Here is a 26,526-nt window from a genome sequence, read left to right as displayed (position 1 = left end):
TCCTGGACCCCGCACAGACCCGGGGGCTACTTATGGCACCAGGCCCAAAGTGACACCCCACCTCATGTACTGTTGAGTCCTACCCAGGATGAAGCCCCTATAAGCCAGAGAGACATGACAAACAGAGAAAAGGATCCCATTCCTGCAGATGCCATGATATCAGTACCGCTAAGTGACCTTTTGTTTGCCCTAAGAGAGGATTTCAGTGCTGGGAACAAGGTAAGAAGGAGGTGGTTAGGAGGTCTAATGAAAGGATTAATGGGATAGGGAATAACTATATATAAAAGGGTTAGGTTTAGGATTAGAGGACAATTGGGAAAGAGAGATGGAAAGTTAGTGAGAATCTGGGCAAGGCTTGGAGGTGAGAATGTGGGATGCATAAGAAGGAGATGGTTTGTTTTTTTTTAAAATAGAAGATGAGTGGAGAAAAGATTTAATGTGAAAGTGTTATTCATGCTCTCATTTTGGTCTATTATCCATATAGGTCCTGATTCTATAACTGACACTACACAGACAGATCTCTGTCCTGCCGGGAGCCCTTCTGAAGTCAGCAGCATTACTCACATACATAAAGTTGAACACATGCATGCAAGATTGGAACCTAAAAGATTAGTAATTTGCTACAGCTAGTTTCTTGCACTTACATACTTTCTCTTCCTGTAATAGATCATAATATACCTTTTCTTCTGTTTCACTGTCATGTTGTCTCTTTCCCTCCATTTTTTTGTCCTACCCTCTCTTTATCTCCTCCCCCATATTTTCTCTCGAATTTCTCAAATCTCTGATCAACTTCTCCTTTTCTGTCACATCCATCAGCAAACCCACACCCATTCATCCACCCCATTCCAAATTCCCTTAGCCTTTCCACCGAATTGTTCATACACAAAGCTTGAAAAACAAGTAGTAAACAGTAGCAGCCGTGTTAGTCTGTATTCACAAAAAGAAAAGGAGGACTTGTGGCACCTTAGAGACTAACAAATTTATTTGAGCATAAGCTTTCGTGAGCTACAGCTCACTTCATCGGATGCATCTGATGGAAAACGTAAGAGCTAAGGGGTCTAAAGTGAGAAGTCAAGTCTCCTTCCTAATCCCCTTCCTTGATACTGGGAAAGGGAAAGGTGCTGGGATTTTTTTCTAGGGCATTGTCCCTGCGTCCTATCTGTGAGCTCCATCTTTTGTAGTCTCCAGCTAGTAGGTGTCTGAAATTTGAAGCACCTTCTGGCTGCTGGAGAGCACTCTCTCTGTTCTCCCCCATCCTACCATCTCCTGCTGTAAGGCTGGTAGCATAGAGAAGAGTCACTGCTGATCTACCCTCCATTCTGTTTTGGATCCCTCTCCTCTAGTGAAAGGCTCTGGTGACTGTTTTCAGCTTTCAAAAGAAGAAACTGACACGGTTCTTGTCCCTTTCATTGCTGCCCACTGGCTCCCAATAGAAGGAATGAAAAGTGACTAGTTCTGGTAAGTTTTAACTCTAGGGTAGGTTAGCAAATGAATCAGTAACAGGAGAAACACTGGAGATATCGGTCTCAAAAATACTCAGAAAAGCACTGAAATAGCTTATATTTGGTAGGTTATCTTTGTAATTATGATGAATAGAATTTTTTTCCACCCCAAGTGAAACCTTACATTCTGTAAAAGTTGATGATACTTGCCCAGAAGCGTTTCCTACGCACTGTGGGCAAGTGGATTTTTAAATATCTGCCAACCATTTCACATGTATATAAATCTCTCCTCTGTTTTTTCCACCAAATGCATCCGATGAAGTGAGCTGTAGCTCACGAAAGCTTATGCTCTAATAAATTTGTTAGTCTCTAAGGTGCCACAAGTACTCCTTTTCTTTTTGCGAATACAGACTAACACGGCTGCTACTCTGAAACCATTTCACATGCTGAACTCTCTCTAGATATTCTTTGGCTTCCTGTTTTCTACCATATCAACTTCAAGCTCCTCGCTTTCACTTGCACAATCTTGCTCCAGACTGCATCTGTTCTCATTTCCCCCTACTCCTCCCACTCTTGGGTCTCCACCATCTCTTGAAACAATCTTCCACTTCTCATTAGCCAAATGCCCTCTCTCCCTTCCTTTAAATCCCTCTTTAAGACTCACTTCCTCTATGAATCTTTTGTACATTGCACTTGAACAGTTGCTCCATGTTTTCTCATTTGTGTACAAATGTAAGTTCTTCTGTGGAAAGAGAACATCCTTTTCTGTGCTTTATAAAGTACTCTATGCACTTATGGTGCTTTATAAGTAACTATGAATGATAATGTCACACCTAAAATTTGACACATTGACAGCAGTCACTAAACATCGTTTAAAGGGAAACAGCTGCTTTAGACAAAGTCTACTTTCCAGTTAGCCCAGTTACCAATCTTTTCTCTCAATAAAGGTGTTTGAAGTTTGCTATCTAAACTACAGAACTCACACAGAAGTATTAAAATTAATTCCATGCCATGCTAGCCAGCAATTATCTTGTTATGTAGTGAAGAAGCCCTTCCCATCAACAGTCCCATAAATACTAACATTGACAACTGAACAACTAGTTTCTGTTGAAACATACATCCTGTTTATTCTGTAGATAGATGTAACAAGTTATGCAACATTAAATATTACAATTTGGCAAAACACAATTCATATGGGGAAAATAACGTTATACCACAATAGTTCACAGTGTGCCCTGAACCTTGATTTTTAAAATAAGAGCACAGTTCTCAGAAATAAAACTCCAGCTCTACTGAATGTCATTTTTTCTAAATGTTGACCTATTTGGAATAAAATAATCAGAGGCAATAAATGCTTTTACATATGTTTTACAACATGGTGTGGTGCAGTATTAAGGCCTTAGTGACGAGTTCAACAACACAAGGTATTTTCCACCAAATGCATCCGATGAAGTGAGCTGTAGCTCACGAAAGCTTATGCTCAAATAAATTTGTGAGTCTCTAAGGTGCCACAAGTACTCCTTTTCCTTTTGCAAAGACAAACTAACACGGCTGCTACCCTGAAACAATATAAGGTATGTTACCAGCTTCCTTAAAGCACAGAGTCTACCCCAGGACAATATACACACGACGAGAGCAGAGAGGTGATCGGGTCCCACATTTAGCTAGTTGGCTACCCTTTCCCAGCACTCCCCAAACTACCCTTTTCGCCGCGGGTACAGCGTGGCCTCAGGACCTTGCAACTCTCCTCTTCCCTCGCAGCATGATAAATCCCACCCGGTCTGCAGACAGGTTTCGGGAAGGATGTTACCACCCTCATCTCCTCCCTCTAGGGGACTCTATTCCCCCTGGGCCTCCATCCGTTTTAGTAGCAGGCGGACACATTAATGCTGATTCACGAGTTCCCACATCACACGCAGCCTGTTACACATACACAACAACGGGGGGCAACAACACATCTCCTGCAACCCAGTAGCCTCTTACACAACAGAAGAGGGCCCACATCCCCACCCCCGAACGGGACGAGGGGTCCCCACCACAGCCCCACACACGACAGCCATACCCGGGCAGGCGGAGCCACTGCTGCCGAAGAGGCGGCCGGGAGGCACCGGGGCTCACCAAGGAGGTCAGAGTCCTACTGAGAAGAGGGAGCAGCCGCTGCCGCATATCCCGGCCCTACTGCCAGAGACCAGCCTCTGCTCGCTTCCTTCCCTCCGCCCGCCCCTTTCAGGGGAAGCTGCCCCTCAGCCCTTGGCCGGCGGAGGCGCCATCTTCCCGCCTGCTCCCCACTCGCCGGCCAATCCCTCCCCAGCGCCTCGCAGCTGAGCCGCCGCTGCTGCGCTGGCTCCGGCCGGGCCTACCACCAAGGCCGCGCTCCGGGACTCTACCTGACACGGCTGGGAGTATCGCTGCTGCGAAGCGGGGCGGCGAGGGGAAGAGAAGGAGGAGCTGGCTCCGCAGCCGGGCGCCGAGCCGGGGAAGCACTTATCGCCGCGGGGAGGCCGGGAAGCGCTGCTGCGGCGCGGAGCCGAGCACGGCCACTCGCGCTGCGGGTGTGTAACGCTCGCGCTGTGTGGCGGAGCCGCAGTCCCGCTCTCGCACGCGCCAGGCATGTGACTGTCGCTGTGTGTGTGTGTGTGTGTGTGTGTGCGCGCGCGCGCGCCAGACGCTGGGTGTGTAACGGCAACGCGCTGTGCGGGCGACGGATTCTCACGTTCACTGTTTGTAGGTAACTGTGGCGCCTTCACTGTATGTGCGACACTCGCCGTCCATGCAGCGCGTGTGCTCACTTCTGCTGTGTCCCACACTCACTGCATGTGTCACTGGTACTGTGTGCGCGACCCTCCTTCTCCGACCCGTTCAGTGTGTTCAACTCGCCTTCTCTGTGCCTGCCAGTTCACAGATTTCACAACATTTTCTGGTGATGTCTTTGTTTTCTTGCTGGTAAAAGTCAGTGCAAACGATGATTATTTATAATTTTATTTCATCAGCTGCCGTGACATTTTGTATAACGGATTTCAAAGGTTAATGAAACAGATGGCAACATCTCCCCTCGTCCTCCGCCCTCGCCTCAGGGAGAGACGTTAAACACAACGAGCTCCCATTAAGGAGTCTGCTTTTTCCAGTCCTCTTATGTGCGAGTTTTGGAGCAGCCCGTCTGTGCGTTTTCAGATTCATGGTCTTTTTATAAGCTCTAGTATAGTTTTTGGAGTACAAGAGGGATTTCATTATAACCCGTCCTTTTCACTGGCTCATAACTTCCTGGAGGAAAAAAATCTCTTAAAATGTAACTTTACTTGCTTGCTCTCCTTTGTTGGAAAAATTAGAAAATCAAGACCCAATTTGAAAGATGCTAAGCATCCTCAGTTCCTGTTAAAGGCAGCTGATCCAGTGTTAGTGTTAGAGAAACTTACCAAATAATTCCTAAGTGTACACAAGGCTTCTAATGTTCAATGTTAATATGTTTTGAATCAAAAATGTGTCTTTATGGAGTTCTATAAGTTTGGTTTCTTTTGAGTATCATATGTCCCTGTCTCTCTTACTTCTCTAAACCTCAAAGAAAATATGAAAACAAAAAAACTACATAAGTATAAAATCTCAACATATATTTATGTAGTACCAAATTGTGGTCTAGCAAAACACCCCCTCATGCCCCTGCACTATCTACCTCACAGGTAGCAGTACAGGAATAGAAGTGGACTCCATAGAGCCACTCCTCCTTCCCAGTGCAGGACTGTGTTTTCTCTAGGAAAAAAGTTGCCTAACTCAAGTTAACACCAGGTGAAATTTTAGCAAAGACAAGGCAGTTTGTGGTTTCACACACTTTAGTCTTTAACTTCATCTGTTAGGGTAGGGAAGGATGAACCACAACACTAAGTTCCCTGTTCCTAGTGCTAGTCCCAAGCCCAGATAAAATGTGAGGGTGGGGTGATGGCCTGGCAAGCCATCCCCATAAAACCTTCCCACATTTGACACACAAGAAAAGGACATAAAAGTTTGGCAGTTTCATCTGCTACTCACAATAGAGTCAAGCATCAGGTTTCATCTAAATCTTCTACTACATGCAGAGGATTCGGACCATATGTTGGTGGGTTTTCCATAAATCAGAAATTGGGGAAATAAAGAGGGTATGTCCTGTTCTGCACGGAGGACAGGATTATGGAATGTTTGATCATTAAGAGTCGGCAGAAAAACAACTCCCCTGGCTTAACAATTGGAAGGTTTAATGTTGATATACGTCATACAGGAAACATTATGGAATTTGAACACCGAGAGCACAGCTCTGACTCATAATGGTCAGATCGTCCAGTTGTTGCATGCCTGGGATGCATCTAATAAGCATACCAGTGTTGCTCTGATTCTGGCCACACAAGGGTGCAACCTACACTACTGGTTTGGCAAGTTTGTTCTCCATATTTGATTGCTGCCATTTTCTGTCTGAAGATAGGATGTGCAGTAGTTATTAGTGCATATGCGCCACATGATGCAAGGTCTGATGTTGACAAAGAGGCTTTTTATGGCATGTTAGATGACATTGTATCTAGTACGTCACCCCAACTTCATATTGTCATTTTAGGAGATATGAACACAAGAATTGGCCATAATAGAACTGGACTTGAACTGATATTGGGATTACACAGTTTAACAGAGGAGAGATCAGGTAATGGTGTGTCTATTAGAATTTGCTGCCACACATGAACTATTTCTTAATGGCTACCTCATTTCAGCACAAGTATTGACATAAGTGTACATTTTGATATACTTGGGACAACAGTGCAACCTTGGATCACAGTCTAGTTCCAAAACCTGTGATTAAACTTATCCAGGATGTATGTGTATTTTAGGAATGCGGATCTTGCTCTGGAGTCTGATTGTCAACTTTAATAGCAACAGTGATATTGCAGACGTCGGTATCTATTGCATCGAGATGCTTCAGTGTTGATAAGCTTTGTGATGAAGCAACTGCTAAGCGTTACAAGGTATTAATTTCCAATAAATACACTATATTGGATGACCATCTGTCTACCATGAAGGAAGAGTGGACTTTATTTTGGATTCTACCACAGAGATTGCTGGAGAACAACTTGGACTAAGGAGAATGCAAAAGTGACATTGGATACAGATGATACCATCAAATTGTGAGTCAGAAAAGAAGAGGCGCAGTGCAGACTGGTTGCACTGAGTCAGAGTCGTTGAGGAGTGGAGGAAATGGGCAATAGAGGAAAATGAATAAGCAGTGTGGCAAATTGCCGGCACTACTATGATGGGTCTCGCACTCTCTCTTCTTGGGCGGCGGGTTTCAGGGCACCGTTTCTTGCCCTGAACTCATAGACTCAGATATTAAGGTCAAAAGGGACCATTATGATCATCTAGTCTGACCTCCTACACAATGCAGGCCACAGAATCTCACCCACCCACTCCTGCAATAAACCTTTCACCTATGTCTGAGCTATTGAAGTCCTCAAATCATGGTGTAAACACTTCAAGGTACAGAGAATCCTCCAGCAAGTGACCAGTGCCCCATGCTACAGAGGAAGGCAAAAAACCCCCAGGGCCCCTTCCAATCTGCCCGGGAGGAAAATTTCTTCCCGACCCCAAATATGGCGATCAGCTGAACCCTGAGTATGTGAGCAAGATTCACCAGCCAGATACCCAGGAAAGAATTCTCTGTAGTAACTCAGATCCCACCCTATCTAACATCCGTGGGATATTAACTGGGGTATTAACTACCCCACTAGTGTCCGAGAGGAGGGAAGTGGAGAGGGAGGGACCAGGGCCTGCGTCTACTCCGGGTCCCAGCCTAGGGGCCCTAGGGATAGCGGTAAACCACTTGAACTAGCAGTTCCTTCCCCTGGGCTACTTCCCTCTCCTGCCCATCAGCTCCCTCTGTACAAACCAGGTGTTCCTTTACCTAGGGGCTTGGTCTTCTTAGCCCACCACAGCACTTCTCCAAACTCTCCTCTGCTTTCCTCCAAATTGCTCTCTGCTCCAACACCAGTCCACTCTGCTTCAACTCCTCCAAACTGCTCTCTGCTCCAACAACAAACCACTCTGCTTCAACTCCTCCTCCTATCTGATTGAAGCAGGCAGGGATTATCAGGTGTGACAGGATCGGTCCAGATGGCTATAGGAGAGAAACAGAAGGCAGATATATTAGCCCCAGGCTAAGTAGGTCCCTTTTCCTGGGTAAGGTAACAGGGAAGGTTCCAGAACAATCAGGAACCTTCTGGAGACAATTAAGACAGATTGATTAGAACACGTGCAGCCAATCAAGAAGCTACTAGAATCAATTAAGGCAGACCAATCAGGGCACCTGGGTTTTAAAAAGGAGCTCACTTCAATTTGTGGTGTGTGTGTGAGGAGCTGGGAGCAAGAGGCACTAGGAGCTGAGAGTGAGAACGCGGACTGTTGGAGGACTGAGGTGTACAAGCATTATCAGACACCAGGAGGAAGGTCCCATGGTGAGAATAAAGAAGCTTTGGGAGGAGACCATGGGGAGGTAGCCCAGGGAATTGTAGCTGTCGCACAGCTGTTCCAGGAGGCACTCTAGACAGCTGCATTCCACAGGGGCCTGGGCTGGAACCTGGAGTAGAGGGTGGGCCTGGGTTCCCCCCAGTTCCTCCCAACTCCTGGTCAGACACAGGAGGAGTCGACCTGGACTGTGAATTCAGAAAAACAGCCAAGCTGAGGGATGCCGTTAAGCTCCAAGGTTTTTCGCCAATAAGCGCAAAACCCACCAAGGTAGAGCAGAAACTTTGTCACAACTGGTGTCAGAAGTGGGATCTGGTGTCCACAGCGCGGCAAAAGAAAGAGGGTGCTTGGAAGAAGAAAAAAAAAAGGGAAGAGGGTCTATTTTTATTTTTTTCACCACAATGGAGGAGGTAGTGCGGGAACTGGTAGACTAGGTAAAGGCCCTTACAGAACTGAACCGCGGCCATGATGGGACGCAGATCATGAGGGCCAGCAATTGGCTGCAGAAAATGATGCGGGAGGATGATGTAGAAGCATACCTCCTGGCCTTTGAGAGGACAGCACTGCGGGAGGCTTGGCCCCGAGAACAGTGGTCTGGCATCCTCACTCCATTCCTGTGTGGGAGGTCCAGAAGGCCTACTATGATTTGCCTGAAGAGGTTGCGGCAGACTACCCGCAGCTGAAAACAGAGATCCTAGCCAGATCTGGGGTAACAACCACAGTGCGGGCCCAGAGATATCATGAGTGGAGGTACCAGGAAAACAAAACCTCACAGTCCCAATTATATGACCTCATCCATCTTGCACGAAAGTGGTTATGAACTGAGTTCCGGAGTCCGGAAGAGATACTAGAGGGGGTTCTGGTCATCGACCAGTACATGAGAGAATTACTGCCAGACCTTCGCGCCTGGGTAAGCCAGAACAAACCCTCCACCTACGGCGAGGTTGTCACGCTGGTAGAAAGGCGAAGGACAGCGAGGGAGCTGACCCGACCAGTTAAGGAAGAAGCACCCCGGGTTAAACTAGCAGTACTAAGCCCTAGAGCTCGGGTGACTGGGCCACCAGGAGAGCACAGGTGGAAAAAGAGAGAGGCTGAAGGCCCACCAGCAGCCACAAAGAGTCAGAGCACTGAGGGGGAAGAGGATTGTGACGTTAGACTACCCAAACCAAGAGACCAGGGAATGCTTAGGGCTCCATACAGATGTTACGCCTGCGGGGAGTGGGAACACATAGCTGCACAGTGTCCCAATGCTGAGGAGGCTACGCAGTGTAACCTGGGGAACTGGGCAGACCCATGCTCCCTAATCCACCTTGTGGGGGGTCTCACTAACCCCACATATGTACTCCAGACCAGTGAAGCTAAATGGGGTAGAGACCACAGCACTGGTTGATTCGGGGAGTGCTATCACGCTTGTCTCGGGGAGGCATCCACAGTAGACAGTCAACTCCCAACCTTCTCTGAAATATCCCCAGATTTGTTCTCCACTTCCAGACAGCGTAGAAAGACAAAAAGGGAAAGAAGAGCAGCTAAGGCCTTGGGAACCTGAATACTAGCCCAAAGCCAGAGGGTCGCTCTCATAGGTAGGCGGACCTGAGCAGCTGAAAAGGAGGCCACCCAGGAGGGAGAAGCACCCGAGTCTGATCCACACGCTAACGCCTCTGAACCAGTAGAGGCAACAGAGACTGGCCCCCTAGATCTCGGGCAGATTAGTCCCGGGAGAGGAAATTTTGGACGGGACCAGGCTGAAGAACCAAGGTACGAGAACGTTAGGAAGGAGGTGACCGAAATAGATGGGGTCCCCGTGGAAGGGAAAACCCAGGGACCAGGACCCTACTTCATAATAAAGAAGAATCTCTTATACTGGGTTGCACCAGTACAGGGGCAGAAGATGCAACAGATCCTAGTACCTCAAAAACACCAGAATGCTGTATTAAGTCTGGCCCACAGTCATCTTTTTGGGCGGCCTTTGGGGGTAGAGAAGACCCTGGCACGGGTCCTGCGATGATTCTTCTGGCCCGGAGTATATGAAGAAGGGCGGAGGTACTGTGCATCCTGCCCAGAGTGTCAGCTGCACAGTCCTCGTCCCCACTTGAGGGTACCTTTAGTACCCCTTCCCATCATAGAGATCCCCTTCGAGTGAATAGTCATGGACCTAGTGGGATCCCTAGAAGAAGCCAGCCCAGGGCCACCAATATATGCTTGTCATTCTGGATTATGCTACTCACTACCCAGAAGCCGTTCCCCTGCGGAACATGGCCTCTAAAACGATAGCTAAAGAGTTGGTGGGGATCTTTTCCCTAGTGGGGCTACCAAAGGAGATATTAACAGACCAAGGTACACCATTTATGTCAAAGCTAATGAAGGGCCTCTGTATGCTGCTCCATATACATACCCGGAGAACATCAGTCGATCATCCGCAGACCGATGGGCTGATAGAAAGGTTTAACTGAACCCTCAAGGCAATGATAAGGAAAGTGGTAAATCGAGACAAGAAGGACTGGGAAACCCTACTGCCCTGCCTTATGTTTACAATCTGGGAGGTACCTCAGGCCTCAACTGGGCATACTAGATATTGCAAAAGAAATCTGGGAAGAGGAACCCAATGAGGGGAGAAATATAATTGACCATGTGTTGCAGATGCGAGAATGGATAGCCCGGGTCACCACTATTGTACAGAAACATTTGAAAAAAGAGCAGGAGGCCCAGCGAACCCATTACAATCGCCAGGCAAAAGTCCGACAGTTCCAGCCAGTGGATCGGGTGATGGTGTTGGTACCCATGGCAGAAAGCAAGCTTTTGGCCCAATGGCAGGGGCCCTATGAGGTGGTTGAACCCGTGGGGGAAGCAACCTACAAGGTGCGGCAGCCAGGATGCCGGAAACAAGAACAAATTTATCACATTAACCTCTTAAAGCCTTGGCACCAACGAGAGGCGTGTGTAGTCACCCAAGAGACCTTGATCCAGGGAAATAATATGCAGGAGCAGATCAGGATATCCACTGATCTGACACCAAACCAGAAGAAGGAGGTAACTGAGATGATCAACCAATACCAGGACGTGTTTTCAACCAAACCAGGCCGGACCACGGAAGCATATCATCACATTATCACAGACCCTGGGGCAAAGGTAACTTTAAGGCCCTATTGGGTCCCAGCAGCAAAAAGGGAGGTGATCAAGGCAGAGGTAAAAAGGATGTTGGAGCTGGGAGTCATCGAAGAGTCCCACAGTCAGTGGTCAAGCCCGATTATGTTGGTGCCCAAACCCGATGGCACCACTAGGTTTTGTCATGACTTTCGCCAGCTGAATGAGATATCCAAATTTGATGCATACCCTGTATCGATGAGTTAGTTGACCGCCTGGGCAATGCCCGATTTTTGACCACCCTTGATTTACAAAGGGATACTGCAGATTCCCTTTGCCAAAGATGCGAAAAAAAAGACAGCATTCTCTACATGAGAGGGTCTGTTTCAATATACTGTTCTTCCTTTTGGACTGCAGGGGGCACCTGCCACCTTCCAGTGTCTTATGGACAAGCTCCTACAGCCCCATACCAGTTATGCAGTGGCATACCTGGATGATGTGATTATTTACACCCTGACTGGGAAACCCACTTAGGAAAGGTGGAAGCTGTTCTGGACATGCTAAGACAGGCTGGCCTCACAGCCAACCCAGCCAAGTGTGCTATAGGGCTAGCCAAGGCTAAATACCTTGGCTACATTGTAGGAAAGGGCATGGTCAAACCCCAACTAAACAAACTAGAGGCTATCCAAAATTGGCCCTGGCAAAATCGGAAAAAGCAGGTCCGGGTATTCCTGGGTGTGGTGGGGTACTACCGACGATTTATTCACCATTTTGCTACCAGAGCGAGTCCCCTGACAGACCTGATAAAAGCCCGGGATCCAGACATGGTGAAGTGGACAGATGCTTTAGAGAAAGCATTCATGGCTCTACGGACAGCCCTCTACAGTAACCCCGTGCTTATAGCCCCAGACTTCAACAAAGAATTCATTTTACAAACAAATGCATCTGAAGTAGGATTGGGAGCTGTCCTATCGCAGATGGTCGGAGATGAAGAACACCCAATCCTCTACCTTAGCAGGAAACTCTTCCTGAGAAAGCAGAAGTATGCCGTGGTTGAAAGAAGTGCCTAGCTGTGAAATGGGCCATGGAAACACTACGTTATTACCTTCTGGGACGACAGTTTACCCTTGTGACTGACCATGCACCAGTGGATGCAGCGAAATAAAGAGAAGAATGCAAGGGTGATCAGATGGTTTCCATCCCTACAGCCTTTCCAATTCACCATACAACACTGGGCTGGAAGCCACCATGGCAATGCAGATGGCTTGTCACGAGTACACTGCCTGACATCCCAAGTTGCCCAACCCCGTAGTGTTGAGCAGAGGGGGGGGATATGTGACAGGATCGGACCAAATGGCTATAGGAGAGAAATAGAAGGCAGATATATTAGCCCCAGGCTAAGTAGGTCCCTTTTCCCTGGGTAAGGTAACAGGGAAGGTTCCAGAACAATCAGGAACCTTCTGGAGACAATTAAGACAGATTGATTAGAACACGTGCAGCCAATCAAGAAGCTGCTAGAATCAATTAAGGCAGGCTAATCAGGGCACCTGGGTTTTAAATAGGAGCTCATTTCAGTTTGTGGTGTGTGTGTGTGAGGAGCTGGGAGCAAGAGGCACTAGGAGCTGAGAGTGAGAACGTGGACTGTGGGAGGACTGAGGTGTACAAGCATTGTCAGACACCAGGAGGAAGGTCCTATCGTGAGGATAAAGAGGCTGTTGGGAGGAGACCATGGGGAAGTAGCCCAGGGAATTGTAGCTGTCGCACAGCTGTTCCAGGAGGCTCTCTAGACAGCTGTGTTCCTCAGGGCCCTGGGCTGGAACCTGGAGTAGAGGGCAGGACTGGGTTCCCCTCAAATCTTCCCAACTCCCGGTCAGACACAGGAGGAGTCGACCTGGACTGTGAATTCAGAAAAATGGCCAAGCTGAGTGCTGCCGTGAAGCTCCAAGGCGAGCAAATCCACCAATAAGCGCAAAACCCATCAAGGTAGAGCAGGAACTTTGTCACGCAGGTAACTGGCTTCAGGTGCTCTAATTGGCTTCAAGTGCTTTAATTAATCTATAGCAAACTTTCTTCCCTCTACTGGGAATAAGGCTCCCTTCTAACACTCTCCTGCTGCCCTCTGGCCATGCTGTTTTGCAGCAGTCAAAAGGGCCTGTCAGAATGATCATAACCAATGGTGGAATAATATGGTGCAGTGCATCGAGTAAGCCACTGAAAGACAAGACCAAAAATGGGTATTTGAGATTTTGAAGGACATAATTGGATGTCCATTCTTGTGGCATCTGCCAGTTAAGGACAAACGTGGAAAATAGTGCCAGGAATTAATGAACAACTTAACAATTGGCATGGGTGTTTTTGTGAATTAATTAACAGATCCCCACCAAGATGTGAACTACAACTTCTCCAAAAATGAACCCAGCAAAAAACAGGCTGGTGACATTAAAGGAAGTGATGCTTGCAGTCAAACAGTTATGAAATGATAAAGCAGCTGGTCTTGCCAATATTTCATCAGAACTCCTAAAGAAGTCTGGATTAGTTCATGGTTTCATAGAGTTGTCTTAAAAGTAGGGCTGTCAAGCAACTAAAAAATTAATCGTGATTACTCATGTGATTAATCGCACTGTTAAACAATAATAGAATACCATTTATTTAAATATTTTTGGGTAATTTCTATATTTTCAAATATATTGATTTCAGCTATAACACAGAATACAAAGTGTACAGTGCTCACTTTATATTTATTTTTATTACAAATATTTGCACTGTAAAAAACAAAAGAAAAAGTATTTTTCAATTCACCTAATACAAGCACTGTAGTGCAATCTCTTTATCATGAAAGTTGAACTTACAAATGTAGAATTATGTACAAAAAAAACCTGCATTAACAAATAAAACAATATAAAACTTCAGAGCCTACAAGTCCACTCAGTCCTATTTCTTGTTCAGCCAGTCACTCAGACAAACAAGTTTGCTTACATTTGCAGGAGATAATGCTGCCCGCTTCTTGTTCACAATGTCACCTGAAAGTGAGAACAGGTGTTTGTATGGCACTGTTGTAGCTGGTGTCACAAGATATTTACATGCCAGATGCGCTAAAGATTCATATGTCCCTTCATGCTTCAATCGCCATTCCAGAGGACTGACATCCATGCTAACAATGTGTTCTGTTCGATAACAATCCAAAGCAGTGCGGACCAATGCATGTGCATTTTCATCATCTAAATCAGATGCCACCAGCAGAAGGTTGATTTTTGGTGGTTTGGGTTCTGTAGTTTCTTCATCAGAGTGTTGCTCTTTTAAGACTTCTGAATGCATGCTCCACACCTCATTCCTCTCAGATTTTGGAAGGCACTTCAGATTCTTAAACCTTGGGTCGAGTGCTGTAGCTATTTTTAGAAATCTCCCATTGGTACTTCCTTTGTGTTTTGTCAAATCTGCTGTGAAAGTGTTCTTAAAATGAACATGTGCTGAGTCATCATCCAAGACTACTATAACATGAAATATATGGCCAGAGACATACAATTCTCCCCTAAGGAGTTTAGTCACAAATTTAATTAACACATTATTTTTTTAACGAGCATCATCAGTATGGAAGCATGTCCTCTGGAATGGTGGCTGAAGCATGAAAGGGCATACAAATGTTTAACATATCTTGCACGTAAATACCTTACAATGCAGGATACAAAAGTCCCTTGCGAACCCCTGCTCTCACTTCCTGGTGACATTGTAAATAAGAAGTGGGCAACATGATCTCCTGTAAATGTAAACAAACTTGTTTGTCTTAGCGATTGCCTGAATGAGAAGTAGGACTGAGTGGACTTGTAGGCTCTAAAGTTTTGCATTGTTTTGTTTTTGAGTGCAGTTATGTTAAAAAAAACCAAACAACTACATTTGTAAGGTGCACTTTCACAATAAAGAGATTGCACTACAGTACTTGTATGAGGTGAATTGAAAAATACTGTTTCTTTTGTTTATCATTTTACAGTGCAAATATTTGTAATAAAAATAATATAAAGTGAGCAGTGTACACTTTGTATTCTGTGTTGTAATTGAAATCCATATATATAGAAATACATCCAAAAATATTTAATTCATTTCAATCAGTATTCTACTGTTTAACAGTGCAATGAAAACTGTCATTAATCTCAATTAATTTTTTTTAGTTAATCACATGAATTAACTGAAATTAATCGATGGCCATAATTAAAGTTTGTGACACCTGTCACGTTCTAGAAGGTTGGAAAGTGGGCTATATCATTCCTTTTTTCAAACAAGGAAAGTGATCAGTTTGTTCAAATTATAGGGGAATAACACTGCTGTCACTCCCAGGGAAGGTATTTACGATCACACTAGTAAACCAACAGGAATATTGTCTCAATCCCAAAATGAGAGACAATCAGTGTAGTTTCCATACAGGTGAATCTATAATCCATGCTATATATGCTTTTCAGACTGTTACTGAAAAATGACTAGAATGACAAAAGGAAGTTAATATGTTTATAGACTTTGTAGCAGCTTTTAACTCACTGCATTGATCAGCGCTGGTAATATTCCTATGCCAGTATGGAGTGCCAGAGGACTTTATGTGCCTACCTGAGGAACTGTATTGTGATACATTTAGCTGTGTGAAGGTCAACGGTTGCATTATAGACAGGTTTTCAGTAGAGTGAGGAGTATGCTAGGGATGCATTCTCTCACCTATGTTATTTAATGTTTCAACAGACAAAGTGAGAGAGACCAAAGTAGGAGGTGCGAAATTTAAAGATTTGTCTTTAGAAGATCTTGAATATGGGGATGATATTGCCTTACTTGGAGAGACTACTAATCTACTGCAGCTAATGCTGGAAGAGCTGCAAAAACTGCAGAATTTATGGGACTTAAGATCAATAGTGATAAAACCAAAACTATTCATGCCTCCTACAAAATGGAAACAAATGATTGCTAATGCTGCATGATATTGAATGGATGAATAGTTTTATCTATCTAGGTAGTTGATTGACAGCAGGAGGTTCTGTTACTGAAGAAGTCATGTGTTGGTTCAGTCTTGTATCAGTGGCATTCAGCATCTTCAAAGACCAACGAAGATATGAATGTTCAACGTGGTAGCGATGACAACTAAACTATATAGAGCAGAAACATAGCTGTTAAAAAGTTGAAGAGAGGAAATTAAACCCTATTAGTGTTAAAAGTTAAGGCATATTCTTAACATCCATTGTATGATTTTTCTCATAAACAAGGAGATACTTAGACAATCCTGGCAAGTTGCAGTCTTGCACTAGTTGAAAGCAAGATGGCTGCAATGGTGGGGTCATGTGCAATGTGCAGAAGAAAGGTAAACTATACAAAAAGTTTACAGAGCTGAGGTTGAAGGAAGTAGAGCACGAGGCCAACAACAAAGGAGGCTAGAAGATGCATTTTTGAGGGATTTAGGAAAGCTAAATCCTCTCATGCTGACTTTGGCTGAAAGAAGATGACTTGCAAGGGAATTTTCAAAATGGAAGTCCTTTCTGTGCGCCACCACAGTTACATCATAGGCATGTGAATCTGCTGTGCTGCTCCTGTGGGGAAGCTTAGACTTCAAATTGACCTGCTTCTAACTCATGTAAAACTACAAACTGCCTTGTCTTGGGGACTTTACTTTGAGTTAACTTCCTTGAGTTAAGAACACACCTTATTTTTCCTAGTGTAGACAAGACCCAGGTGGTTGGGAGGGGTCAAGACAGAAGGTGGAATGTAGAGTCTCAGCTCAATCCCTGCTCTCAGTGCTTGAAGCAGCATAGTGGTGGATATAGATCTGGTGCAATTTTTATCCCTCCTTGAAGCAGCAGGAGAACAAGAAGTGAGATTGTGACCCAGAGCTTATCTACACTGCAGTGGCTAAAGCGGCAGTGCTGCAGTTATACCACTGTAACCCTATAGCATAGGTGCATCCTACGGTGACAGAAAGCATAGGTGCCAACTTCTTCTGGCACCAGTGAGTGCTCAATCACCCTCTGCCCCTGGCCTCACCCCGACTCCACCTCTGCCCCGCCCCCATTCCAACCCCTTCCCCAAAGTCTGCCCCCTCCCTGCCCCTATTCAACTCATTCCCCAAATCCCCGCCTTCTCCCTTAAGTGCGCCACATTCCCGCTCCCTCCCAGAGCTTGCTACAGCTGTTTGGCAGCAGCAAGCACTGGGAGGAGCGGAGACACGGTGGGCTGGGAGGAGGCAGGGAGGCGATGTGGGGGGGTATGGGGCGGGGAGCTTGGCTGCCGGTGGGTGCAGAGCACCCGCTAATTCCCCCACTGTGAGTGCTCCAGCCCGGAGCACCTACGGAGTCAGCGCCTATGACAGAGAGAGATTTTCTAGTGCTGTATGAACTCCACTTCCCCGAGCAGTGGTAGCTAGGTCAACAGAAGCATTCTTCCATCAACCTAGCTGTGTCTCTAACCAGAAGTTAGATTGGCATAGCTGTGGTGCTCAGGGGCAAGAATTTTTCACATCCCTGAGCACTGTAGTTATATCCATCTGAATTTTTAATGTACACCAGGCCCTAGAGTCACGCTCTTGTCTTATACCATGTCTACACTTGGAGCATTCTGACGATATAGGTATACTGGTATATTATATTATACTGTCAAAGCACTCCTATTGTAGACACAGCATATACTCATAGGCACCGACTCATAGCCCCCCTATAATGCCTCTCCCTCCCCACAATACCTCCTGCCACCCCAGTGGACCCCGCCCATCAGCGCCTCACCCTCCCTCCCAGCGCCTACGAACTGCTGCAAACAGATGTTTCGCGGCCTCAGGAGGTGCTGGGGGGAGGTGGGAAGGAGCGAGGGTGAAGCGCGCTCAAGGGAAGGGGCATAACTGGGTGGGGAAGAGGCAGGGTGGCGGAGGAGTGGGGATGGGAAGAAGCAGGGCATGGTTGGGGCATTAGGGGAAGGGGTGGAGTGAGGGCGTGGCCGGGGGGAGCAGATTAGAAACTCAGCATCAATGCATATATGAGCAAAACTGTCCTTTTGCTGGTAATTTATTCCGTACACACACACGCTGAGCATAAATAAGCTGTACTGGCAAAAGTATAACTGCATCTATGCTAGGGCCTTTGGCCAGCACGGCTGTGTCAGTCAGGGATCCCACCTCTTCACATCCATGACCAACATTGTCATGCCAGCAGAATTCTGTAGTGTTGATGTGAACTAAGTCAGTGGTTCTCAACCGGTGGTCTGGGGCCCCCTGGGGGGCCATGAGCAGGTTTCAGGGGGTTCTCCAAGCAGGGCCAGCATTACACTCACTGGGGCCCAGGGAAGAAAGCTGAAGCCAACCGTATGGGGCTGAAGTCCAGGGGCCCTGAGCCCCACCACCTGGGGCTGAAGCCAAAACCTGAGCAATGTAGATTTGTGGGGGCCTCTTTGGCATGGGGCCCCAGACAACTGCCCTGCTTGCTACCCCCTCACGCCAACGCTGGCTTTTATATGCAGAAAACCAGTAATTGTGACACTGGTGAGCCGTGGAGTTTTTATAGCACTGGGGGCGAGGAAGGTCAGAAAGAAAAAGGTTGAGAAACCCGGAACTAAGTCACAATCTCCATTCCAGGCTTCTGCTTGTGCAGTGCAACAAGGCATTGGCACTTATTCAGGGTAGATCATTATCTCACAATGTAGATCTTATTTATTTTAATTTATAATGATATAAAACAGCTCTCATCTACTATTCTAGGCACCTTTGACACTATTAAAAATGCAATCAATATAAAATCAGGAGCAAAGTTTGAGGGGAAATTCCAGCAAAAATCCTCTCCTAATATAGCTTAGCAGGCAGGACTTTTCCTACTAAAACTCTCATCCCTCATAAAAAATGGCCCTACCATCTTCTTCAAATCCCTGGGTAAAAAGATCGGCTTTGCAGTATGCCCTAAACATCGAGAATTCTGAATTATTTCAGACCAACTGTGGAATCTTATTCAAAAATTAGTGCTCTTTATAGAGAACGGTGTACCACCAGCTGTCTGTTAACTGAGGGAGACTCCCACTGTATCACCTTTGCTGACCATAACTGCAGCAGTATGGCACTGGAGAAGTGATCCCTTAAGAAGGCAGGTTTCAAGTCATTTAGGATTTTACAGGCTAAAACCAATACTTTAAATTCCACTTGAAAAACCAATAAACAGCCAGTGTAGAACACAGTGGTCACATGATCCCAGTAACATGACACTTTCTAATACCTTCTACATCAACTCAAGTTTCAGGGTTAAAGTGTGGTGCAATATAAAGCACATTACAGTAATTCAGTGTTAAGGTGACAAAGGCATGAATCAAATCCTTATCAGGTTCATAGCCAAGAGAAATGGTAGCAATGTCTTGGGCAGGAGCAGGTGAAGAAAAGCATTCCTAGTCATTACTATAATATGATTCTCTAACTGCAGCTAGAGATCAAGTAGTACCTTAGTACTTACCCCTGAGTGCTGTCACTATGTCAATCCAAATTTTAGGCGTAGACTAGCTTCTAGACTAGACGGCCATATAGAAAACAGAAAGTGTTAAACAATAGTCTTAGTACAAATTAGATTCGCTGAACAGTTGTATACTATCAAAAAGTAGGCTAAAGGTAGGGAAAATATTTTACTTCTGTTCTTGCTACAGAAACATCTTTGCTTTTCTCTTTCTCTAAAGCCTGGTCTAAACACACAAGTTGTACCACGTTAATTGTTATGGTGTAGTTAAAGTGATATGATCTCTTCTAGTGTGGACATACAAGTGTAAAGATTTCATATGGTGGTATAGATGTTCCCATACAGGAAGGGGAATAAACTATATAAGGCACCTTTATACCAGCATAACTGCATCCACATTAGGAGTTTTATCGATTATAGCATTACTGGTAAAAAAACACACCCCCAACTGAGCTAATTATACCAGTATATAATCTGTGTGTAGGTATAACATTGTGCTTTACACGCTTCATGGGGGATGCTAATTCTGCTTACAGAGAACCTAACCAGTTTCAGTCTTGAAGATTTGAATCAAACTCTTTTTTCATGCTATAATATGCTTGCTTACACTTCATTAAAGAGCACCCTTTCTTGATAAAATAGTTTTCATCGCCCGTCAGCATAGAGCATCTTCACCAGATGCACTACAGTGGCACAGCTGCTTCAGTGCAGTTCTGCCAATGTAGCACTTCCAGTGTAGACCTGCCCTCTGTATTACTTTTTCAGCTAGGTCAACAATACTTATAGTTTGGAACAATGCTGCCCAATTGGATTGGCTCCTCAGAAGCTAGAAATAGTTTCCCATGACTACAAGTTGCAGTCAGCTACGTTGTATTGTCAGATCTTGTGTACAGATTGTTTTGTTTGAGATCATTAATACTTTTTTTTTTTTGGATTTGTAGATTCAACCCCATTACAATGTTAATTGAAAAATAAACAATTACTTTTATTCCCATTCATAGCTTATAGGGCCAGAAGCACCCACTGTGATGCTCTGGTGTGACCCACTGTATAACACAGGCCCTAGAACAGAGGTGGGCAAACTACGGCCCGTAGGACCATCCTCCCTGGCCCCTGAGCTCCTGGCCTGGGAGGCTCGCCCCCGGCCCCTTCCCACTGTTGCCCCTCTCTCGCAGCTTCAGCTCACTGCACCGCCAGTGCAATGCTCTGGACTACGAGCTCCTGGGGCAGCACAGCTTCAGAGCCGCGGCCTGACCCGGTGCTCTGTGCTGCGCAGCGTGGCTGCCTGTCCTGGTGCAGCTGCGCCGCCAGCCACCAGTGCTCTAGGCAGCACGGTAAAGGGGCAGGGGGGAGGTTGGCTAGAGGGTAGGGGAGTTTGGGGCGTGGTCAGGGGCCGGGGGTATGGATAGGGTTCGGGGTGGTCAGAGAGCGGTGAACAGGGGGGTTGAATGGGAGCAGGGGTCCCAGGAGGGCAGTCAGGAAGGAGAGGCAGGGTTGGATGGGGCATTGGGGGGCAGTCAGGGGCAGGGGTTCCGGGGGTGGTCAGGGGACAGGGAGCGGGGGGGTGTGGATGAGGCAGGGGTCCCGGGGCAGTCAGGAAGGAGAGGGGGGTTGGATGGGGCAGGGAGTCCGGGGGCAGGCAGGGGACAGAGAGCGGTGGGGTGAATGGGGCAGAGGTCGCCGGGGGGGCCATCAGGGGGCAAGAAGCGGGGGGAGGACAGATAGGGTGGGGGCACAGCCTCCCCTAACCAGCCCTCAAGACAATTTCAGAAATCAAATGTGGTTCTCAGGCCAAAAAGTTTGCCCGCCCCTGCTCTCGGACTTCCCTGAATTAATTCCTGTTTGAATTAGAGTGGGTTTCTTAGAAAAACATCCACTCTTGATTTAAAAATTTCCAGTGATGGAGAATCCACCATAGGCCTTGGTAAGTTGTTTCAGTGGTTAATTAACCACTGTTATGCCTTCTTTCTAGTCTGAATTTGTCTAGCTTCAATTTCCAGCCATTGGATCGTGTTATGCCTTTGTCTGCTAGATTAAATAGCCTTCTATTATCAAATTTTTCTCTAGGTAGGTACTTGTATACTGTGAACAAATCACCCCTTAACCCTTTTGGTGAGCTAAATAGATTGAGCTCCTTTTTTTTCCCAATTCTTTAATCATTCTCATGGCTCTTCTCTAAACCATCTCGAATTTTTCAACATCCTTCTTAAATTTTGGATTCCAGTCTGGACAAGGTATTGCAGTAGTGGTTGCACAAGTGCCAAATACAGAGGTAATGTAATATAATCTTTCTACTCCTACTCTTGATATTTCCTGTTTATACATCCAAGTATTGCATTAGCCCTTTTGGCTGGAGCGTAATAGTATTGTAATCATATTCAGCTGATTATCCATAATAACTCACAAATCTTCTTCCGAGTCACTGTTTCCCAGGAGAGTGAGTCCCCCTTTTTGTAAGTATGGCCTACATTCTTTTTTCCTAGATGTATAAGTTTACATTTGGCTTTATTGAAACACATATTTTTAGCCTGCACCCAGCTTGCCAAGTGACCCAGATTGCTCTATCAGTGAACTTCATTATTTGTCATGCCTCCAGTCTTTGGGTCATCTACAAATTTTATCGGTAATTATTTTGTGTTTTCTTCAAGCTCAATGTTAAATAGCATATGGCCAGAATTTGCTTTGTTTGGGACTCCACTAGAAACACACTCACTTGATGACAGTTCCCTATTTACAATTACATTTTGAGACCTATTGGTTAAGTAGTTTTAATCAATTTAATGTGTATCATGTTGATTTTATATCATTTTAGTTTGTTAATCAAATTGTTATGTAGTACCAAGTCAAATACCTGACAGAAGTCTAAGTATATTACATCAACCTGGTAGCAGTGCTGCCTATGCCATCTGGCTTCTCATTTAGGTGAAGTTCTACTGATGAAGGCATCTCTTCAAGATAATTAAGTCCAAAGCAGACTGCAAAGAATTACAAAGGGATCTCACAAAACTGGGAGACTGGGCAACAAAATGGCAGATGAAATTCAGTGTTGATAAATGCAGAGTAATGCACATTGGAAAGCATAATCCCAATTAGACATACAAAATTATGTGGTTTAAATTAGCTGTTACCATTCAAAAAAGAGATTGCGGAGTCATTGTGGCTAGTTCTCTGAAAACATCCGCTCAGTGTGTAGCAGCAGTCAAAAAAGCCAACAGAATGTTAGGAACCATTAGGAAAGCCATAGATAATAAGACAATAAATAGCATAATGCCACTGTATAAATCCATGGTATGCCCACACCTTGAATACTGCATGCAGTTCTGGTAGCCCCACCTCAGAAAAGATACATTAGAAATGGAAAAGATACAGAAGAACTACAAAAATGAATTAGGGGTATGGAACAGCTTCCATATGAGAGGAGATTAAAAAGACTGGGACTGTTCATCTTTGAAAAAACAAAGGGGGATTATGACATAGATCTGTAAAATCATGAATGATGTAGAGAAAGTGAATAAGGAAGTGTTATTTACCTTTTCATATAACACAAGAACCAGGGGTCACATGATGAAATTAATAGGCAGCAGGTTTAAATCAACACAAGGAAGCACTTCTTCACAGAATGCACAGTCAGTCTGTGGAACTCATTGCCATGGGATGTTGTGAAGGCCAAAAGTATAACTCGGTTCAAAAAATTAGATAAGTTAATGGAGAATAGGTCCATTAGTGGCTGTTAGCCAAAATGGTCAAGGATGCAACCCCATACTCTGGATGCTCCTAAACCTCTGACTGCCAAATGCTGAAGCTGGATAATAGGGGATGGAAAACTAAGTAATTGCCCTGTTCTGTTCATTCATTCCGAGGCATCAGGCCTGTCCACTGTCAGAAGACTGGGTAATGGGCTAGCTGGACCATTGATCTGACTAATATGGCTTATCTGATGTTCAGTCAGTATTTATCTGTTTGTTCACCAAATGTTTATGTTCATCACCACAGAAATCAATACATTATTTAAATTGGTCTAAATAATTTTATTTTGATATTTTTGTATTTTTTATCTTTTAATTTTTTTATGTCACTATTTTTTTAATAAATGAAACATGTTTGCTATAATTGACATACAGTTTTTAGGGTTAGCTTCCTAAAAAACTATTTAACTACTTTTGAACCTTTTTCCCAATTTTAAAAGTATCTTATTTATTTGCAGTATGCCATTTCCTTGTTCATTTTGTGTCTTCTGTCTTGTCTAGACTAGGAAAAAAGGTTCTGCTTATGTTATTAACTGACCTATTAAATAGAGCTAAAGGTGTTAAACTGGGACTACACTTGTGTTAAATTGGGTTTTTTAATCATGTTGAGTTAGCTTGATTGACTAAAGTATCATTTTTCCTAGCAGAGACAAGGCCTGATCCAATTCCCATTAAAATAGATTCCTGTGGTTTAAATGGGAGTTTGAATGGTCTCTAACCTGTTTACAGAACATGTATTTTTCTAGTAATTGTCTTATTTTATATTATGAACCAAATTCTGACATTCCATCACAGCTGTACATACTTACATACCAAAAAAGAAACTGCAGCAAGAAGTTGGAGCAGAAGGTAGAAGTTAATTTTCCTCCACAGTGAATATTGCAAAGGGGTAGTTATAAAGTGTAGGTGATGGCATATAATCTACATGTTTATTTACATATACTGGTTGTTACTTCGATCAGGCCATAGCCCTGACACACTTCCCTATGCAAATTATTTTTACTCTTAGCAGGTACAGAATGCATAAGGGGGCTATGAATAAGGATGAACTCAATCAGAATATAGTTGCAATTGGTGTTGCTTTTGTATCTATTAGTTTTCCCATGCCTCTTTCCATAAACCAGCCAGAATTTGTTTCTGTGATTTTAGTTTTCCTTAAAAAATTAAACAAAATACACCATGCCTAGGAAATTACATACCAAAAACCTACATTAAAAGAAAGTTATTTTGATTGCAAAGTTTGGTTTGCAAAGTAGGAAGTTAGGAAATACCAGAAGAGAATCTCCTGTACAGCCTAATTTGACACCCTTTTGCATATACCCTTTATGATACAGTTTTTAATTACATGATTACATGCTTTTTCTACATGATCCATACCTCATTCAGTACAGAGGTTTGATGGACAAAGGGGAAGAATTAAGATTGCAAGGGTAAGTGAATCTGGCATTACTAACTTTTGACTTGCACGCTAAGTAATTTTCTTTTAATGTAGTATTTTTAATATGTAATGTATAAGCAGATTGTATCTCATTTTCGTGACCCCCTTACACTCAAGTGTTATGTGGAAGCCAATAGGTAATGCTGCCTCAGAAATGCTGCAAATTAAACTTGTATTAATTAGTGTAAAGACTCTATTGGTCTTTGTGGTCCTCAGCCTATTTTTAGAATGAGCCAGGACCTTTTGTTTAGGATTGGACTAGCAGCTCAACAGTAATGGCCTTTTATATATGAAGATATCATATATGCATGATTCCTATGCTTTATTCTTAGTGCCTTTGCATGAGACTGCAATATCTTTGGTTCTTGCAGACATTGTTTTAACTCTTAAGAGGAGTGGGAGCAGGTAGCAATGAAGCTGTTTCATAAGAACGGCCATACTGGGTCAGACCAAAGGTCCATGAAGCCAAGTATACAGGTGTCCTCTGACAGTGGCCAATGGCAGGTGCCCCAAAGGGAATGAACAGATAGGTTATCATCAAGTGAGCTATGCCCTGTCACACAATCCCAACTTCTGGCAAATATAGGCTAGGGACACCATTCCTGCCCATCCTGGCTAATAGCCATTGATGGACCTATTTTCCTATCTAGCTCCCTTTTGAACCCCATTATAGTATTGGCCTTCACAACACCGTCTAGCAAGGAGTTCCAGAGGTTGACAGTGCATTGCATGAAAAAATACTTTCTTGTGTTTTAAACCTACTACCTATTTATTTCATTTGGTGGCCCCTTGTTCTTGTTTTATGAGGAGTAAATAACACTTCCTTATTTACTTTGTCATGTCACCATTTGCCAAATAAAAATGCACCCTTGCAAAATTCCAATCCGTTCTCTCTTGTCTGTGTGGTTCGTGAAGGACCTCTGATCCAGGGCCTGCACCTCGTTGCACATCGCATGTGCAGTTCTAGTTTATTCAGGCTCTTATGCTATACCTATTCCTTTTAGTAACGAAATTGCTGTCTGAAAGCAAGTCAGTGAGAGGCAACTGCTCCCACTATATTGTGTGGAAAGTAGACCCTTATACTGCAATAGATCTGAAAACATTGTTTGTTAAAAGGTAGAAAAGCCTCCTTGTTCCGCTTCCTGCAGTACAACAAGGAGTAGGGAGAGAGTGGACACTGAACGCAGGAGCGTCTGTTCATTGCTCTTGCCGTAAGGAAAGAAACATTGCATGGGCTTCCTGTGACTCAAGTACCTTTACAGCCCCCGAATACAGGTGTAGTAATGTCCACAAACCCTCCCCCAAGAGCAGTTATACAATTGCCGCGAGGCGACAGTCCAGAGCACGCAGTGTCCGATCCGACTGCGAGGGATAGATTCGCCGTAGCACGCAGCGCAACACGTCCCTTCTCGGACCGAAGTGACCACTTGCAGGCAGACACTACCGCTCCCAGCATGCAGTGCTTCGGGGAGGGGGGGGGCACCGTTCCCAGCACCCATTGCTTCGTGGGACGTAAACGACCTGGTGTTCGACTCCGCGCGCTCACGGCCGAGGAGTGCGCCGTCTGCGCGCCTATGTGACGTCAATTAAAGTACGCCCCGAGTTCCCGAAATTTAAAATAAGTCCCATGCTGCACCACGAGCCGCGCGAGCTTCCCGTTGATTGGCTGCGGAGGCGCTGGCGCGCGGTTCAAAGTTGTCGAGGGAAAGGGGCGCCCTTGGCTAGGCGCGTAGTGACGGGAAGCGGCTGGAGCAGCTTGGCGGGTGGCGACGGTGGGCCAGGGTGAGTCCGGGGCTGGGGAGAGAGTCTGCGCGCCAATCGCGGCGGGCTCCGGGCCGGCCGTTCCCCCTTTCCCGGGAACCCCTCCTGAGCTCGGGGCTCCTTTGCTGAGCGATGCTCCCTCTCAG

The 26,526-nt window shown here is 45.1% G+C and overlaps 2 protein-coding genes and 1 long non-coding RNA gene across 10 annotated transcripts in view; 1 reads left to right on the top strand and 2 right to left on the bottom strand.

Moving 5' to 3' along the window:
• IDE (insulin degrading enzyme) overlaps window positions 1–4,146 on the bottom strand; it is a 98,013-nt gene extending 93,867 nt beyond the window's left edge. The window contains exon 1 of one of the 5 annotated variants that reach the window (XM_043519584.1): window positions 4,010–4,146. Coding sequence is in view for 3 of the 5 variants with exons in the window: in XM_043519585.1 (XP_043375520.1) it covers window positions 3,505–3,608 (104 nt within the window). In the remaining 2 variants the exon portion in view is untranslated. Of the gene's footprint in view, window positions 1–3,504; window positions 3,669–3,829; window positions 3,962–4,009 lie in introns of those variants that run through there. The other 4 variants (XM_038408834.2, XM_043519585.1, XM_043519583.1 and 1 more) reach the window with 4 other exon arrangements.
• The window catches only part of KIF11 (kinesin family member 11), a 74,452-nt gene continuing 51,958 nt past the window's right edge, over window positions 4,033–26,526 (top strand). For 3 of the 4 annotated variants that reach the window (XR_006282947.1, XM_038411545.2, XM_043519580.1), the window contains exon 1: window positions 25,864–26,401. The gene's annotated coding sequence lies outside the window, so the exon portion shown is untranslated. Of the gene's footprint in view, window positions 4,171–25,863; window positions 26,402–26,526 lie in introns of those variants that run through there. The other variant, XM_043519581.1, reaches the window with a different exon arrangement.
• LOC122461168 lies at window positions 15,095–25,694 on the bottom strand. The gene is made up of 3 exons (XR_006282949.1): window positions 25,558–25,694; window positions 18,441–18,447; window positions 15,095–15,105 (listed from the first exon to the last, which is right to left on the bottom strand). It is a non-coding gene; the product is annotated as an uncharacterized LOC122461168 (long non-coding RNA).

Source organism: Dermochelys coriacea, chromosome 7 (assembly GCF_009764565.3).
Source record: "Dermochelys coriacea isolate rDerCor1 chromosome 7, rDerCor1.pri.v4, whole genome shotgun sequence".
NCBI lineage: Eukaryota > Metazoa > Chordata > Testudines > Dermochelyidae > Dermochelys > Dermochelys coriacea.
The sequence above is the reverse complement of the archived record's forward strand: the minus strand, read 5'-3'. Positions and strand labels throughout refer to the sequence as shown.